The sequence below is a fragment of the Podarcis filfolensis genome (genome assembly GCF_964270895.1).
Source record: "Podarcis filfolensis genome assembly, chromosome: 5".
Classification (NCBI taxonomy): Eukaryota; Metazoa; Chordata; class Lepidosauria; order Squamata; family Lacertidae; genus Podarcis; species Podarcis filfolensis.
In genome coordinates this window covers 10,052,309-10,071,811 of record NC_139608.1, presented here as the reverse complement: position 1 = coordinate 10,071,811, position 19,503 = coordinate 10,052,309, and the positions used below count along the sequence as shown (strand labels likewise).

The window sequence follows — 19,503 nt, the reverse complement described above, 5'->3', positions numbered from 1 at the left end:
TTTTCTCCCAGGCAGAGGGAGATGATGGCCCTGCCATTAACCCATTGCAAAAGCCGCCTACAAAGGTAACGGGGGGGGGGGGAGGTTGCCAGGGCAATGTGAACATAATATCACAAGGAAAAAAAGTCCTTTTACACAGGTTTTTTGTCAAGGTGATCTGGGAATGAGGAAGAGGAAATTAGGCAGAACTCCATGCGGAGGCTGCTGCAGTGAGGGGCGGGGCATGAATGGCTATGCCTTTGGACCAAAACATGCTGAAGCTATTGCAGGAGCAATGTACATAATGCTCTGTACGCCCCTACTGAAGGCTTCAAGTGTAAATGTGTGTGAATAACCCATATTTCTAAGACACTGCAGCTTCCGCGGTGCCTTGATTCTCCAACAAAAACCACCCTGGGTGAATCCTGGAACCCCTGGATTCTTACTGCTTGGCAGAGAATGGTGGTGGCAAGTAACATACTGCAACCATGTTAAAAACCTTGCCCTGTGAAAGCAAAGATCTTTCAGGGCCAGCCCAGTAACTACTGTTATCAGCAAAGCAGCAGGGGAACTTTGGCTGTAAGCAAGACTCGATTTTCCGGTGTTACTACTCCTGAGTTTGAACCTAGTAGCACAGGCTAAAATCTAGGAACCACACCATGATGAGCCAGAATAAGGCTCTTTGTATTGAACTACATGGTCACTATGGAATTTGTAAACCTAGAATGTGGATACAGGCATGGTACTCTAGAGACAAAGTTTGTCGCTAATAGCTGAATAGGTAACTTCGCTTGGGTGTAGGATAGTAAATAACTCCAGGGCTGCTTTTATTTCTGCTCTTCCATTCTTCAGCATTCACTGATGTTTCAGGATGTTCAAAGATTCAGATTTTGAGAGAAGGGATGACATTCAGGTTAAGTTTTTCTTGTTACTAAGACTTGAAACGTGATGTGGAACCAATGGCCCCACTAAGGATGTTCAACTCCAGTTCTCATCAGCTCCAGCCAGCATGATGTCCAACATATGGAAGGCCACAGGCTCCCCCATCCTTGCTTTCAAGGGTACACTGTGGGGAGTTCCCAATTCAGTCCCCATGCCTGGCAGCTGTTTTAAGGGTTCAATCTCAAAAGAAGGAAAGAGCCTTGACACAGATCTGTTTCTGGTCAATGTAAGTGTTTTACAGACGTAATATAAGAAATTTATTGCTTTGAAACTTGCAGTTATAAAAAGCTAGGAATTTCATGATGGGAATAAACCAGATAGACGTTTTATAATAGGGCAATTTGTACAACTGTCCACACTTTGAAATAAATTATTTCAAAACACTACATGATAAGACTTAAAAGGTGGTTGTGGGGTTTTTTTGCAACCCAGTCTTGGATGTTGGTGTTACCTTGCTAACTCATTACTCTCACCTGAATATAGATTCAAGTCTGTAAATAGAAGCAAAAAGATGAATGATATGACCAATACTGGAGCAAACAGTCCCTCCTGGCACAAACTTCATCTTTTGTCAACAATAAGAATAAATTTTAAAAATAAAGCCATTGATCAGGTGGTGTGTCTTCATTTCTTAGCTTGACCTTCCAATAAGTCTTTAGCTTCGTTAATTTTGGCTGCGACATACGGAGAACCTCCTGGCAAAGGGGAAAAAAAGAAAGGATGTCATACACCACAAAAGGGAATATTTGTCCCAACCTTTTGATACGTGCTATGGTCTAAACCACAGAGCCTAGGGCTTGCTGATCGGAAGGTCGGCAGTTCAAATCCCCGCGACGGGGTGAGCTCTCATTGTTTGGTCCCAGCTCCTGGCCACCTGGCTGTTCAAAAGCACGTCAAGTGCAAGTAGATAAATAGGTGCTGCTCCGGCAGGAAGGTAAACGGCATTTCCATGCACTGCTCTGGTTCTCCAGAAGTGGCTTAGTCATGCTGGCCACATGACCCGGAAGCTGTCTGCGGACAAACGCTGGCTCCTCCAGCCTATAGAGCGAGATGAGCGCGCAACCCCAGAGTCGTCCGCGACTGGAGCTAATGGTCAGGGGTACTTTTACCTTTACTTTTATACATCTATGTATCATGACAGGAATAAAAGCCATTTCAGAGTGATGGACATAGGGAGAACCTTCAGAATGACAAAATTATCTCATCAGAGGATGTGCTATTAGCATGATTCCATGATTCTATTAATATGATTCTATAGAGTTGAAAGGGAACCCGGGTCATCTAATCCAACATCCTGCAATGCAGGAATCTCTTGCCCAAGGTAGGGCTCAAACCCTGAGATTAAGGGTCTTATGTTCTACTAATTGAGCTGCTCTATACACTCAAGTGGGACATGGGTGGCGCTGTGGGTTAAACCAGAGCCTAGGACTTGCCGATCAGAAGGTCGGCAGTTCGAATCCCCGCGACAGGGTGAGCTCCTGTTGCTCGGTCCCTGCTCCTGCCAACCTAGCAGTTCGAAAGCATGTCAAAGTGCAAGTAGATAAATAGGTACCGCTCCGGCGGGAAGGTAAACAGCGTTTCCGTGCGCTGCTCTGGTTCGCCAGAAGCGGCTTAGTCATGCTGGCCACATGACCCGGAAGCTGTATGCTGGCTCCCTCGGCCAATAAAGCAAGATGAGCACCGCAACCCCAGAGTTGGCCACGACTGGACCTAATGGTCAGGGGTCCCTTTACCTTTTTATACATTCAAGCAAAGTACCCGAAAGAGGGCCCTTCCACACCTACCAGAAAACATCACATTTTCTCCTTAGCACAACACTTGAAGACTTCCCATCTGACTTTGCAGCATGGTCTCATACTAAACACTGACAAATGTCAAAATTTATCTTATTTACCTTTATCAGGATGATTCAAGAGCATGATTCGTCTGTGAGCTTCTCTGATTTTTCCTTTATTAGCTGTAGGACTAGTAATTAAAACAAAAAAGATCAGTTCCAGGTATGTTCAAAAGTAGCAACCTATAGATAATCTGTCATCAGGGATGGGCTGCTGCTTTGGCCTGTTGGCACTAACTTGGCCCACTTGCATCAGACATCCAAACATCACTATTAATGAGTTACACACAGTATTCTTGCAATGCAGCCCTAGCTAAAAAGTTGTATGTGCATTCCACAATATTTACAAAATTCCAGCAGCAGGCACAAAAAGAAATGGTCTCTCCCACTTGATTAGTTTGTGACTACATGAACAGACAGATAAAATGTTTTCTCCCCTGCTTCTATTGTTATTTCTTCTGCTGGTGTGTTACATACTCAAATAACAATTTATTTGTTTGTTTGTTAAAGTATTTATATAATGCTGTATCATAAAAATATATCACAGCGGTTTATAATGATATAAAACCAGAACCGAACAATAACATAAAATGTTAAAAGCAAGTTAAAAGCAAAGAAAGAAATTAAAGAAACATCAACAGACCATGGGGGGGGGGGTACCTGCATAGGCCTGGTGGAATGTACAAGTTTTCAGAAGATGACTGCTGAATCTCTACTCACAGATCGTTCCACGAGACTGGGCCGATGACACTAAAGGCTCAATTTCTCATTTTCACTCTCGGGGAATGACCAGGATGCTTCTGCAGACTGGTATGTTTCTTGTCTTCAACTAGACAGGTCCTACCTTTAACACAGGACCCAAAATCCTGGGGACCACTTATGTACCTTAGCCTAACTTCACTTTTGTGATGCTCAATGGTTTGGGACAAATGAATTTGATTGACTCTGAAATTTCATATACCAAGCATACACCAGAGAAAGTCACCAAGAGTTGTTGGGCCCCTGCGTCTTTGAAAACCTGAAATTCTTTCTTACCTCACTCCTAATATTAAAGCAGCTTCCCGCTTGGTCATTTTGGCTTCAAATCCTCCTCTGTAGTAGGCACTGAAGGCCTAAAATAAGATGCATTAAAAAGAACAGCCATAATGGAAAATCTGTTGCAAACTTTGAAGGTTGCAAGGGGCGAGAAAAAACAAGTTAATTCTTACACTGTATGGTGTGATTTTATTAAATATACAAATGAAACAACACATGGATGAGAAATGCCTACAACATATATTACAATATGGCATATAAGCAGGCACTACTCATTAGCTCACCACTACTGCTCTGTGTTTTCCAAGCAGATTTATTGAAGAAGTCCTTTTACTAGTTTACTGTAATCACCTCATTATTATGTACTGAAAAACAGTATGTTTAGTACAGGTATGGCCAAACTTGGCCCTCCAGCTGTTTTGGGACTACAATTCCCATCATCCCTGACCACTGGTCCTGTTAGCTAGGAATGATGGGAGTTGTAGTCACAAAACAGCTAGACGGCCAAGTTTGGCCACACCTGGTTTAGTATTTTACTCCCCTAGTGACCCATTTTTTGTTAGCTATGTCATGTTTCATTATTTATGCGTGTACAAATCTGTAACAAGAAAACCAAAACAAAAGTATTAAAGAAACAACTAATATGGCTGCAAAAGAAAATTGAGTAAAGCAAACTCACAGATTTTGGCAGCGACTGAAGAGCTTGCTTTACTTGTGGTTCCATTATCTTCATTGCTTGCAGTGCATAACGACCTTGAAGAAAAGGAAGACTTACTAAGTCTTAGAGAGTGATCTGCATGTTCTGTTGGTGCAGCTGACCAGCACTAAAGAGCTGGAATGAGATTTTGTGCCTCCAAACAAGCTTTCTACTGGTGCAATAGGCTTAAGAGGGTGCAGAGGTGTAGTGATTTCTACTTGCTTCCAGCCTCTCTTTTGCTGCTGCTTCTTATTTCATTCTTCTTCCTGGGAACTCTATAGGAGTGCTGATGGCAACCACAGAACGAGCAGATCCGAAGCAGAGGTTTCTCTACAGGCTTTGCACAGATACATGCCTGCAACTTGCATATTGAAAGGACGCAGCCCTGATTATAAGGGGCGGCTGCCCACATATACAATGCACGCACTACGTTTGAAGAGCCTAATATTTATCAATCAAAACATACGAATATTTTACAGCTTCCTGGGACAACCAGTTTGTTGCTCTTTTTCTATTTTTCCATCTATTTTCCCATCCCCCTACAGTTAACTGGAATCAGGGGTGGGTTATGTGCACTGGCTGGGTCATATACAGATGACCCAACAAATTATTCTATTGCTTTATAAGCCTTTCAGAATCCAAGCTTTTTTTATAAAAAAAGAACAAAGGTTCTAGTTCTCCTGGTTAGAGATAAACTTAAAAAAAGGAATTGCAATATATTGTAAAAAGTCACAGCCCCCTGAAAAGCCCAATTTAAGCTCTCAAAAAGTGAAATAACTTATATAAACAACGCTGTTTAGGATTAACGATTTCACAAACAAGTCCAATAGTTAATCATTAACCTATACCCGAGAAAGAGTGTATTTCCTTGTGTTTACAAGTTCTAAGACTAAGCAGAAGCTAGTTCTCTGAAAATCTAATTTACCGTATTTTTTGCTCTATAAGACTCACTTTTTCCCTCCTAAAAAGTAAGGGGAAATGTGTGTGTGTCTTATGGTGCGAATGCAGGCTGCGCAGCTATCCCAGAAGCCAGAACAGCAAGAGGGATTGCTGCTTTCACTGCGCAGCGATCCCTCTTGCTGTTCTGGCTTCTGAGATTTAGAATATTTTTTTTCTTGTTTTTCTCCTCCAAAAACTAGGTGCGTCTTGTTGTCTGGTGCGTCCTATAGAGCGAAAAATATGGTATGTCAGCCTTTGCCAACCTGATTGTCATGCTGGCTGGGGTTGATGTGAGTTATAGTCCAAAACATCTGAAGCGCACTAAGCTGGCAAAGACTTATCTATGCACTATGTTTAAGCAACACAGAGAAAACAAAGGCAGCTGTTCTTCAGCTAATATTCCCACTATAACAGAGCTGGGGCACCTGTGCTCCTCCATACGTTGTTGGACAACACCCCCCCTCATCCTTGACCATTGGCCATGCTGGCTGGGACTGACGAGAGTCTCGATCAGCAACATCTGGGGAGCCATAGGTTCCCCATCTGTCCTAGAAGATCACCAAAGCTGCAGATTCGTTATAATTTGGGATGACACTCTAGTGCCAGAATCAAGCACTTGTAATAAGATTTGGACCAGAGAATCTCAATTTGTAGGGCAGCACCCTCTAGGCTGATTAAGCTCTGCTACCTGAAGCGAGTGATGGACTGTTTAGGGAGAAACTCTGAAAACAATAGCTGGAGGACGGAGTCAAGTTCCTGCAATTTATGTAAATCCTAAAACAGTCAGATGAGTTCTGTTCTCAGGCAAGAAAGTAAGAGGACAAGGAAATAAGCACACCTGGTGGCCTGCTAATATATTATTTAATATTTGCCACAAGCCACAGATTTTAATGTACTGGAGTCAGATGTATGCTCTTGTGTGTGAGGTCAAAGACTCAGCAACAGTGATACTATCAATTTACAATGCAATACTATTCAAAGCAGTCATAAATAAAGCCTGCATACAAAATTCTGCATACAGAAATACAAACCTGCATATCCAGCAGCAGCTATTGTCAGACCGACTGCTATCATAGTAGTAGCCTGGGAAAGGAGGGTGGGGAGAAGGAGAGGCAATATCAGAAAATGAAAAAAGCAGTAATTTCAGTGCATAAGTATTAATGCTATTGAGACTCAGTGGGCTTGGGAAATAAAGGGAGAGAAAACACCCTGAAAAAATGATAAGATACCTGGGATACAGACTGCTCACACACTACAGAGAGCCTTAATTGGTAGCTTTCAACCCCTTCTAGCATTTGAAACCATACACAGTGTTCATGCAACAGCTATTCTTGGGCAAAGAGATAAGTGCAGTTACTGAAACATGAATGATAGATATATTTACAGTCCCTCCCATCCGCATTATTTAAGCAAGAGGAATCAGCAAAATTCAAGGGCACATCCTTAACTAAGCTGTTAGGATCACTTCCCCCATAAACTGTGTAGCTGGTCAGGGGTGTGAGCTGGGAAGAGGGTGTGTGACCCGGGGAAGAGTACAGCAGGCTGGACTAAGGGGCCTGATGAACTATATTCAGCTTCTGAGCCAGAGGGTCCCACCTCTTCTACAAGGAATGATCTATCTTGTACAGGAAAACAAACACATTAGCTAACAAAGGAGAGTTCTCTATCCAACCATGCGGACACAAAGGAAAACACTCATGTTATGGTAACAACAGGTGATTCACAGATGGGCAACTCCTGTCAAAGTTGCCTATGCGGCTCAAGGGGTCTGGATCTGGCCTGCCAGCTGGACCCACTTCCTCTACACTGTCCTAGAAGGAGTATGTTATAGGTCTAGTTCTGTTGCTGGACTAAATGTCTATCATCTCTTAGTGCAAGGTTTCTCAAACTTGGGTCTCCAGCTGATGTTGGGACTACAATTCCCATCATCCCTGACCACTGGCCCTGCTAGCTGGGGATGACAGGAGTTGTAGTCCAACAACAGCTGGAGACCAAAGTTTGAGAGACACTGCCTTAGTGGTTGGGGCTCATGAGAACTGGGAGTCTGGGAATTTGGAAGGCTACTAGTTCCCTATCCCTGATCTAGCGTAGCTTCCTGTTTCCAGCTGTGACAAATCAAACACTCAAAGGCCAAAATTTGTGGTTAAAACCATTAGTATGACTGGTCTGAAAAAGCAATGACCAGCAATTTTGGTCTCTCCCTCCCAACCCTTAACTGCCTTGAAAAAGGAAATTCCAGTGACCTATGCCCCCATATATGTAGCCTTAGTGAACTACTCCCCTCCCTCAGACAGACACAAGCCCCTTCATATCTAGATTGATAAGAAATACCACAATCAGAATAAAGATTTTTTAGGGCAAGTCTTTACATGAAGATTTTTTTCAGTGGATACCAATTTCAAACAACACAATGTGGAAGGAAGCCAGCTTAGTATGTGTACAAGGATAAAAATATTAGCGGTTAATATTTTCTGCAACAGGCTAACACAGCTACCTGCACCACCGCTGGGAAATTGAAAATCGTTGGCTGTTAATCCAAGTTCATATTACTCCAGACGAAGGCTGCAATCCTACGCACACTTTCTTGGAAGTGTCACTGGGCACAGATAGTGCGATTTACTTTTGAGTAAGCAAGCACAGCATTGAGCTGCAAGGCGCATACATCAGGGGGCCAGCCCAGTGCTTACTTCCATATATCATATTTTTTGTGCAGCTCCCGTGCATGCTCCCTGCGCCTACCTCTTCAAAATGAAAGGTCAAATTACTTACACACACACACACACAGAGCTGTTCAGAAAAGACAGCCACCATTCCCTCTGCTCAACGAAGCAGAGAGAGGGGGGGAGAGAGAAAAGGTTTCTTTCAGAAGAAAGGTAAATTGAAAGGGAAGAAAGGATGAATTGCAGCAAATCATAAGAAGACTGGAAGAGTCTGGCTTCTGGATCAGCCCAGTGGCCCATCCAGTCCAGCATGCTGTTGTTAATTAAATTTGTATACCGCCCGATATGGCAGCAGGTCTCAGGGCTCTGCTCTCACAGCGGCCAGCCAGATGGGAAACCCACATGCAGGATCCGGGCACGAGAGCACTCTTCTCCTCTCCCTCTCGTGGTTTCCAGCAACTGGGGCATTCAGAAACATTGCGAAGGGTAGAGCCAAGGTTGCCACCTGTCCTGTATAATGCAGGATTGTCCCATATTTCAATGCCAAAATGCTACGTCCTGTATTGATAGTTTTATCCTGTACATCATAGAATTGAAGAGTTTGAGGGGTCCCCAGGGTCATCTAGTCCAACCCCCTGCAATGCACGTCCTCTCTCTCTCTCCCCCAAGTTAGGGATCCTCTCCAAATGCATGCGTTTGAAAGGGTGTGTTGAAAGGTCATGTATTTCAGCTCTGGGTAGCCAAGCACAGACAGATTTTCAAATCCGCACATGCATGTGCAACGAATTCCAGGGGACCCTTCCTGTGAGGCTGCAATGGCTTGCTTTGAGGTTACTTGAGGTGGAAAAACAAAACAAACCAGCCCCCGCCCCCCTCTTATTTTGCCAGGACAAAGGTGGCAACGCTACAGAGTAGGGATCAGCAAACGTTTTCAGCAGGGGGCCGGTCCACTGTCCCTCAGACCTTGTGGGGGGCCGGACTATCTATCTATCTATCGATCTATCTATCTATCTATTTTGGGGGGGGGGGAGAACGAATTTCTATGCCCCACATAGAATTTTAAATCAAAGGACACTTTCTACTCATGTAAAAACACGCTGATTCCCGGACCGTCCGCGGGCCGAATTTAGAGGGCGATTGGGCCGGATCCGGCCCCCGGGCCTAAGGTTGCCTACCCATGCTATAGAGCACAGCCATAGCTGCCGGAAGCCCCTCTCCCCACCCCCCGACCCCTCGCCCCACCTCGTGCCAAGCGGGGTGGCGTTTTCTGAAAGGAGGGCCAGGACAGCGAGCGGGCGCGACTCTCCCCGCACACTCACCATGGCTTCTGCTGAGTAGGGGGAGCAGCTGCAGGAGGAGGTGGGGGGGGAGTTCGGTCAGGCAGACACCGGCCAAGGGAAAGCTCAGTCCCCACCCCCCGCCGACGCTTCCCCGCTACCGCCCCGCCACCCGGCTGGCTGCAGGCAGGCAGGTTGCGCGCCCTCCTGCCGTAAAGCAGAGGGGAAAGCCTGGCGCGCGTGTCGCGAAACGCCAAAGGGCCCGCCTCCTCCTCCTCCCGCCCCGCCCCGCCCCGCCCGCGCCCAGCGGCAATTGGAACGGGCGGGGGAGGGCCGCGTGCCAGGCCGGGGAGCGCTTCGTGAGGGGGGAGGGCGGAGGGCGGGAAATTTACCTCAGCGACAGGCTGAGGGGAAAGAGAAATGTTTTTTAAAAAAGCATTGTTTCTGAGGTCATAAGAAGGTAGAAATCTGGTTAGCTTGGCCAGCTTCAAGGTAGCCGTACCTTAATTCGCATAGTGCAGCTATGTTGTTGTTGTTATTATTATTATTATTATTATTGTTGTTGTAATTATCATTATTTAAATTAAGCTATTATCATTAGTGCAGCTTTTTTATTAGTGGCACTTTATTATTATTAATGTTATTTTTATATTCTTTTATTATTTTTATCATTATTACAGTGGTACCTTGGGTTACATACGCTTCAGGTTACATACGCTTCAGGTTACAGACTCTACTAACCCAGAAATAGTACCTCGGGTTAAGAACTTTGTTTCAGGATGAGAACAGAAATCATGCTCCGGCAGCAGGAGGCCCCGTTAACTAAAGTGGTGCTTCAGGTTAAGAACAGTTTCAGGTTAAGAACGGACCTCCGGAACGAATTAAGTACTTAACCCGAGGTACCACTGTATTAGGATTTTGTATTTCTATTTTGTAATTTTTATGCATTGAACCATTCTGAGACTTTCAGATGAAGGCCAGTATGCAAATTTATTTTTAAGAAATATTAGTAATTATTACCAGGGCTTTTTTTTTTTTTTTTGCAGCCTCTCAGGTGGGCGCCTTGCCATTATAAGAAAACAAGGGCATTTGTGGTGAGTTCCGGCACCTCTTTTTCTAGAAAAAAAGAGATTGGTGTTTTTAGTTTTGAAATATCTCCATTCCGGCCTGAACTTTTCAGGTTTTGGTGTAGACCAGCAAGGCCAAAATTGTCATTTTTGAGGGGAAATTTCAAACCCTCTTAACTCAAAAATGGGATGAGATTTTTTTGTTTTGAACTTTGTTCTGATCACTGAACCAGTGTACAAAATTGGACGACACAAGGTAAAAAAAATATTAAAAATTGGATCACTTGATATGGAATGGCCCTTAAATGTATGTTTTATTTCCTAGATTTTGCCATGCAACCTGAAGACTATTTGGACCCACCTCTTGAATTGTGCTCCTTAGGATCACACACATACATGTAAGCCTTGCATTTTGAACTGGGAGATAATGAAGATAACCACTTGAATACAAAATGTAAATGGGCAGCCAGTCACAAAACTGAAGTAGTTTAAAACTCAGAAGCACCACAACAGCCTGTGCTGTAATGTATGCAGTACAGCAACTGAACCACAATTTCCAACTTGAAATATGAGAAAGTGAATGTAGAGTAGGGAATGTGCCATGACATGAATTTTCAGAGGGAATAATGTGCAGTAGACATTCTGTTTCATTTCTGTTTCCATTTTCTCCTCCTCACACCTCAGATATTAAACTGTATATAACAAGTTTCGCTTTTTAGTCAAAGATACATGGAGATGCTGCAATTCTATGCATGTTTATGCTGTGAAATGTCCCACTGTGTGCAATGATTATTTCCCAAGTAAATTAGCATTGCATTACAGCTTTAATTTTTATTTAGTGTGTATTATACACACAGTCTTGTTCCCTCTCCAGTTATGTTCTATTTCAGTACACTTTAGCATGTATGAACAACTATTTTATTGCCCCTTCTCAGGATACCTGGATATTGCTGCTAGCAATAATAAATAAATTTATAAAATTATCATATTTTTAGACCACTCTCAGGGCAGTGTACAAAAAATGTGCTAAAATGCAACATAAAATCAATAACTCACTAAAACCATAAAATTATCAACAACAGCAATAATGTTATTATTTATACTCCACCCATCTGGCTGGGTTCCCCCAACCACCCTGAGCAGCTTCCAGCACATATAAAAACATAATAAAACATCAAACATTAAAAACTTCATGATACAGGACTGGCTTCTGAAGTCGTCTAAAAGCTGTGTAGTTCTTTATCTCCATGAATCTTCCACAGACTATCAGCAGTACATGATTCACAGCAAACAGGCCAGGTCAACCATATCATCAGTTCCCAAAGAGCAAATTGAACAAGTATGCCTTCCGTAAACATCAAAAAGTACCATATTTTTCGCCCCATAGGGCGCACCGCCCCATAGGGCGCACCTAGTTTTTTTGAAGGGGAAATAAAGAAAAATTATTTCCCCCCCAGGGGCGGGGCTGGCGCAGGGGAAGCCCGAGCTTCCCCCGACCCAAGCCCCCAGAACAGGCTGCTATCCGCAAGCCTAGGGAGCCCGGCGGGAAGTCACACCGGTCTCCCCAGGCTTGCGGAGAGCTGTGCGAAGCCCAGGACTGCAGGCAGCTCTGCGCAACCCTCGGGAGAACCGCGCGAAGTTGCGCCGGTCTCCCAAGGGTCGCGCAGAGCTTCCTGAAGCCTGGAGAGCGAGGGGGTCGGTGCGCACCGATCCCTCTTGCTCTCCAGGCTTCAGCGAAAGCCTGCATTCGCCCCATAGGACGCATACACATTTCCCCTTCATTTTTGGAGGGGAAAAAGTGCGTCCTATAGGGCGAAAAATACGGTAATTGGCAGGGGTACAAATATACCTTCGGTGGCAGAGAAGGCCCTGCTATGGCTCACTGTGGAAGAAGTCATAGTGTAAATGGAACTATCAGTAGAATTGCTTCTGCAGATAATGGGAGAGCTGCTTCTTCAAAAGCCCAGGTTCCAAGTTATAAACAACAAAGTGAGCACCTTTATTTATTTAATAAAATTTATATACGTATAGCTTGATTGTAGAAGAAGAACCTCAAAGTGGTTTAAGGTTGGCCTAGTAACAAAAAGGCAGCCAGGGCTGTTCTTTTAGGAACAGTGTGACCCATTCACACCTTGCTCCGCCACCCAGTAACTTGTGACTGCATTCTTCAAGGGCAGCCCCATATAGAACACGTGTGCCTTTCCCTTTCTCTCACAGACCACATATACATACTTACCTCATCCTCTCTCTTTCTCTCAACTTGCACACACAAACAGCTTGTACATCTCCCTACTTCTTTCTCTGCCCAAGTGCATATCTCTGGCACCCACCCTCCATACTCGGTGAACATTAAGAAAAGCCCCTGTGTGGGGTGAAACAAGTGTTTGCCACCAGCTGCACATGATTGGCAGGCAACAAACTGAGGCAAACTGCGTGTTCTCAATTGCTTCTTCCTCCATGGGGAAAAAACCCCATGGGGCAAAGCAGGGGTCTTGTCAGCAGCTGCACGTTGTTGGCAGGCAACAAACAACTATAGGAATGAATTAGGCCAGAAGGCAAGCAGGGAACCAATCACTACTGATTCTTCCCCTCAAAAATTCTTTAAAACCATTCATGGTAGAAGGGGACGGGTCTTTAAACTCCAGTTACTTGATTGACATATGGCTCCAATTGCCAATAAATGTTTTCCCATGCACTGGGTTGGTGATGCGGTGCCCACTCTAACCAGTGTTTACTTGTATTTCCTGCGAGATCTGTGCTACCCGCCTTCTAATCTTCCAGCCTGTTTCATTGACCAGGGCTCCTCAGAAACCCAAGGAGCATTTGGGGCTCCACAGTGCTGGAGAGGGTGTTAAAGAGCAATCCTGCCAATGGCCCTTTCCATCTTGCCATTCCATAGTGAAACTAGAGCCTTGGCAGAATAACTTGCCAACAGGAAAATCCCATAGAACACTTAGCAATCCCTTGGATTCCGAATATTTTCAGGGGCTGGCCATATTAGTGTGTTTCCACCCCTGCGAGGGGATCTGCCACACCCACCACAATTTCAAACTAACCAGGGAGCAATCAATCTGCATCTGGGGTTCTCCAGCACTTTAACTGAGGTTGCCTTTGCCATCTCAGGATGGGCAGTGGGATGAGCGGTAAATCAATAAGATCCCTGTTCTCTTTTTCTGGCCCAACACCGGGTATAGCCACTCTCATCTGCCTGCCAGGTGGATAGGTTTCCAAGTGAAGAAGATGGAATTTCTGTGAATGATGGTGAAACACATCCCTCGGACCCACTAGTGCAGTGATACTGCATTGAATTGTGTGGCATGATGCAACTTAAAAAAGAGCACCATCACAATATACAGTGCTACAAGTTCAGTGATGTGCTACAGTAACCGATCTAGAAATCCCATGGAGCAATAAGAGGCACCATCAGTGTGCACAAACCAATACAATGGTACATCGGGTTAAGTACTTAATTCGTTCCGGAGGTCTGTTCTTAACCTGAAACTGTTCTTAACCTGAAGCACCACTTTAGCTAATGGGGCCTCCTGCGCCACTGGAGCACGATTTCTGTTCTCATCCTGAAGCAAAGTTCTTAACCTGAAGCACTATTTCTGGGTTAGCGGAGTCAATAACCTGAAGCATATGTAACCTGAAGCGTATGTAACCTGAGGTACCACTGTATGACACACCAAGAGAAGACTTATGCTGTTTTCCTGGGTAAGAGCTTGTTAAACACATATCACAAATGAATCAGGCTGGTGGGAGTCCAACAATGAGTATTACAAGCTAGCACTTAGTTGTTAATCAAATTCCCATAGTGTAGTCCAATATCAATATAAGTTTAAATAAACAGCACCTCAAGATAGTTCCCACTGATTCTGTGTGTAGAATCAGAGCATGAAAGCTGGAAGTTGCCCTGCCCTATTACTTACATTCTGAGCCATGCACAAATGACTTCATAATGGAGCCACAGATGTACCTTCAGCTATTGCTTTTGTTATGTGTGAGACACTATTATTAATACATGACACTGTATTATTAAGAATACTCACAAACAAGTACCAGAGCTATAATTCACCCTCATTTTGTGATAATCTCCAGCAATCAAACAACTCAGCTTGTCCATCTGGAACCAGCACGTGATATTAAGTTTACACAGATTGCTCCAGTGGTCAGTTGTATTTGTTCAGAGCCCAGCGGGAGAAACACCATTAGAGTGTGCATTCACTAAAAAAAATCCTGTAGTAATGTATCTGGAACAAAAAGAGAAAGGCAAGAGAAAAGTGGTCATGGGTGGGAGAGGGGAAATGGGAGGTCACAGACAAAAGGAAGAGAATTAACATAAATACAAGAAAGGACCAGAAATGATAAATATAGATCTGAGGGGACAAAGGGGGGAAAATATGTGGAAGAGTCGCACAGAGGGAAAAATGGAACCAGGATATATAGCCTGGTTTCCATGACAAGTCAATTTGGGGTTTTTTTCCGGAAAAGCAGCAATCTTTGCTTGCTATAGATGTGGCCATAACTTTCTGTTATGAACAGAAATGGTAGTTTAATTCTGGTCACATTTAATAGGCATCAACCTTGATAAAAAACACACAGAAACAAAAGCACTTTAAAGGCAAAATAGAAATACCTTTTTTCAAAGTTGATTATCAGTGAACTGTTGGCTATCACAAAATTCTCTAAATCAGGCTGGGGATTTATTTAGCACAAAGGACCATGTGGGAAATATATCGCAAAATGAATAGTTTAGGTTTGTGATATTGACATAAATTGCTTATCATTTTCTTGGTGTCAAATGCTGGTCAGATGTTGATGTGCTTAGTGTATTTATACACAGATTCTGTCATTTTGAATAAACATTTGTTAGAACTGAAACAAATTTGGCAACTGAACTTTTTCTTGTCTTGCTTTTCTTGTTTCTTCTCTTTGTCATATATAAATATGCCACTCCATTTTCAAAAATCTCTCTCTTACTAGTAAATTACTGTAAGGAAAAGTAGATGAAGGTATGTTTAAAGTGTCAACAACTGTTGAAAAATACCCAAACATTCATGGGGAGTCTCATGTAGCCATATGTTTCTCATTGTCCAATTTGATTCCCTCCCTCTCTTTCTTTTTTCCTTTCCTTCTCCTCCTGCGATGAGGCTACATTTTAATATTTTAATGTTTCAATATTTTAATGCTGTATTTTAATTTTGTTTTTAAGTTGTAATCATTCAACTTGTTTTTATTATTGCTTGTAAGCTGCTCTGAGCCCGGCCTTGGCTGGGGAGGGCGGGGTATAAATAAAAATTATTATTATTATTATTATTGTTTAGCTCAGGGGACATGTAAACAATTTCAGGAATCTGAAAATACCACAAGTAATTCACCACATAGTTGTCACATTTTTTATGCCACTTTCTCTTTAAAAAAAATGGGGTGTGATAATTATGTGAACAAAAAAGACATGGCCAAGCAAGGTGGCTGGTAGCTGGCATGTCCCGGAGCAGAGGGCCCAGGAGGAGATGCAGGCAGTTGGGTGCGAGCCAAAGCACAGGATGCTGGAGATATGTGCCTGCCGAGTTTGCACCTGCCCCCAGTGGCTTGTGCGCCCCAGGGCATGAATGGATATGGCCGGTTCTGCTGGCAGCTCGCACTAGCTCGACCTCTGAGCTCAACTGCCAGCGCTCTGGCACCTTTCGGTCCCAAGTAGGGGTGTCCCAGCCCAGGGGACTGGAGTGGGGCAGGTGCGAGAGAGGGGGCATCAGGAACCTTGGAGGGACCCAAGGAGGCAAAAACAATCTGGTGCCTGGGTCGAACTTCCATCTCGGTCAGTCGCCAGTCCATAGGTTTTAGTTGAGGCCACAACTGGCCTGGCTCTGCAGATGCTCCTGCTGTCATCCTGGGCACTGCTGTTCCTGGCTGCTCTGCTCTACCCCATGGCACCAGGTATGCCCCCCTTCCCCTGCTCATCTTGTTTATTTATCCACTGTACAGTTTAGGTATCGTGGGAAGATGGAAGTTTCATGTGCCATATTCACTGAGAATGCACATGCTGAGAATTATACCCTTTGACTGTTATGTGGTGAAAGCTTTGGAACAGATTTTAGGGCCGGAAAAATGGGGTGCAACGATTATGCGGTGGCAACGATTATGCGGTGAATTATGGTATTTTACTCTGACTGCAGTAAACAGCAAAATGGCTTACCATATTTGAACAGTTATTCAAATTATAGCTAACATTGTAATCTTTCTTACTTAATTCCCATTGAATTCATTGAGACTTACTCCTGAATGGATATGTATAGGATTGTACTGTAACTGAATTACAATCATAAGGTAGATTTTCAACAGCACAAGTGATAGTCATGTGTTTAACTTTATTTCCAGGTTCCAGTGGCAGTCAGTTGAACTTTATAGGCTTGATATCTGGTAAGAAAGCAATACTCTTTTCTCTCAGTTTCATATTTGTTAATATATATTTGAGTCTTTGTGATTTTGATACAGGGTCTTAAGTTTTACCCAAAATTGACCCATTGAAATTAATGGACCTAATTAAGTCTGCTGGGAGTAAAACTTAGTTGAATACCACCCTGACCTTATAATATCCACCTCTGGCTGCAGATGGTTATTAAGGAGTTTCCTCCTGATAAGAGGATTTCCCTGAATCGAGAAGTGTTAAACCCAATGGCAAATGTCCCCTTTTGGGGAAAGGTGTTCAGTTGGGTGGAGGCCTTCCAGCTTCAAGCATGCTTGGATGAGGCTGAATATATGGATCCATTTCAGTCTGGCTTTAGACCAGGTTGTGGCACTGAAATCTACTTAGTCACACTAGTTGAATATATTTGTCAGGAGAGAGATGTGAGAGTGCAACTCTGCCTGTTCTTTTGATGGCTTTCTATACCATCGACCACAATATCTGGAGCAGCTCAGGAAGGTGGGGTTGGAAGCACTGTACTTCATTGTCTTTGGTTCTACCTTCAGGGCTATTTTCAGAAAGCAGTTATGGGGTGGGCATTGTTCAGCCCCATGGGAGCAGTCCTGTGGTTTCCTGCAGGGTCCCTTCTTGTTCCCTATACCATTTAACATCTATCAGACACAACTGCTATCTGTGAACAGGAGATTTGGAGTGAAGTGCCACCAGTATGTGGATAATACCCAACTGTGTCTTTCTGTTCCATCTGAATCTGGAGAGGTTGTTGAGGGACGGGGTGGATGCTTGGAGGTGGTGATGGGTTGGATGTGAACCAATAAATTGAAGCTGAATTCTGAAAAGCTGGAGGTGTTATGTGATTCAGATTATCTAGAAGATGGGTATGTGGCCTAAACTCGATGGTGTTGCATTCCCCTGGAAGGAACAGATCTGTCTCTTGACATATTCCTGTATCAAGTGTTGTCACTGGAGGCTCTGGTGGCCTTGTTGGCTAGGACTGCCTATTTCCAGCTCCAGCTGGCTTGCTAGCTATGGCCTCTTTTGGACAGAGATTCTTGACCATGGTACTCCATGCTCTGGTCACTTCCATATTGGATTACAGTGGTACCTCGGGTTACATACGCTTCAGGTTACATATGCTTCAGGTTACAGACTCAGAAATAGTACCTTGGGTTAAGAACTTTGCTTCAGGATGAGAACAGAAATTGTGCGGTGGCAGCGTGCCAGCAGCGGGAGGCCCCATTAGCTAAAGTGGTGCTTCAGGTTAAGAACAGTTTCAGGTTAAGAACGGACCTCCGGAATGAATTAAGTACGTAACCAGAGGTACCACTGTACTGCAATACACTCTGTGTGGGGCTCCCTTTAAAGACGACTCAGAAACTTCACTTCTCCAAAACGCAGCAGCCAGATTGTGCAACTTTCTCTGTTCTCCTGAACCAAGTCACCAGTGTTAGCCCCCATTCCCAAAAGCTTGTGGAATGTTCCCTTCCAGTTCACCCCCTGTGAATGTAGTAGCAAATTGTGACAAGGAATTTCTTTTCAGGATGGAGCTATAATGTATTAGTCCTAATCCAGGCTATTACTGACCAGTTCAACACTTCCACTGCTTCACCTGTTCAATCTCTAGGACAAATAGCACGCTGCCCAGCATACTGATAATACAACATTTAAAAGGGAATGGGTGGCGCTGTGGTCTAAACCACTGACCCTCCACACAATGGGGTGAGCTCCCATTGCTCTGTCCCAGTTTCTGCCAACCTAACAGTTCTAAAGCATACCATTACAAGTAGATAAATAGATACCGCTGTGGCAGGAAGGTAAATGGCGTTTCCATGCACTCTGGCACTCATCATAGACACCACCTTATACCGTAAACCAACTGACCGACAAACATATCTACATGCCTCTAGCTACCATCCCAAACATACCAAACAGTCCATTGTATATAGCCAGGCACTACGTTACAGCCGTATCTGTTCCAATTCTACAGACAGAGACTCTCACCTAAGAGATCTACAGCAAACCTTTTTAGAACTAAAATACCCAGCAGATGAAGTTAAACAACAGATCAACAGAGCCAGACAGATACCCAGAGAGAACTTGCTACAAGACAGACCCAAAAAAGAAAATAACAGAACACCTCTAGTCATCACATACAGCTTCCAAGTCAAAACAGTACAACGCATCATCAGAGATCTACAACCTCTCCTGGACAATGACAGTTCTCTTTCTCAAGCTCTGGGAGGAAGACCTTTCATTGCCTACAGACAGCCACCCAATCTTAAACAACTCCTAACCCACAATAATACTACAACCAGACGTAACACGGACACTGCCACCAGAGCCTGCAATAAACCCAGATGCCAACTTTGCTGCCACATACACCCGGACAACACCATTACTGGCCCCAACATCACACATACCATCTCGGGACTATTTAATTGCTCATCGTCTAACATTGTATATGCCATCAAATGCCAACAGTGTCCCTCAGCTCTCTATATTGGACAAACAGGCCAAACCTTACGCCAAAGAATAAACGGACATAAATCGGACATCAAGAATCACAAGACAGAGAAACCAGTAGGAGAACACTTCAATCTCCCAGGACATTCTATACAAGATCTCAAAGTAGCTGTTTTACTACAAAGG

At 43.9% G+C, this 19,503-nt stretch overlaps 2 protein-coding genes across 2 annotated transcripts in view; one reads left to right on the top strand and one right to left on the bottom strand.

Moving 5' to 3' along the window:
* Positions 1–684: 684 nt before the first annotated feature.
* On the bottom strand, positions 685–9,590 carry DNAJC19 (DnaJ heat shock protein family (Hsp40) member C19). The gene is made up of 6 exons (XM_083613611.1): positions 9,406–9,590; positions 6,458–6,509; positions 4,470–4,543; positions 3,791–3,867; positions 2,816–2,886; positions 685–1,616 (listed from the first exon to the last, which is right to left on the bottom strand). The coding sequence occupies exons 1-6, from the start codon at positions 9,406–9,408 to the stop codon at positions 1,546–1,548; spliced, it is 348 nt and encodes a 115-aa protein (XP_083469737.1). The 5' UTR covers positions 9,409–9,590; the 3' UTR covers positions 685–1,545.
* A 173-nt stretch (positions 9,591–9,763) lies between these two features.
* LOC310763263 (uncharacterized protein) overlaps positions 9,764–19,503 on the top strand; it is a gene marked incomplete at its 3' end in the record, with an annotated part of 435,273 nt that continues 425,533 nt past the window's right edge. The window contains exons 1-3 of the mRNA XM_083615146.1: positions 9,764–9,855; positions 10,756–10,828; positions 16,809–16,850. Of these exons, the coding sequence (XP_083471272.1) occupies positions 10,764–10,828; positions 16,809–16,850 (107 nt within the window). The 5' untranslated portion in view covers positions 9,764–9,855; positions 10,756–10,763. The remainder of the gene's footprint in view (positions 9,856–10,755; positions 10,829–16,808; positions 16,851–19,503) is intronic.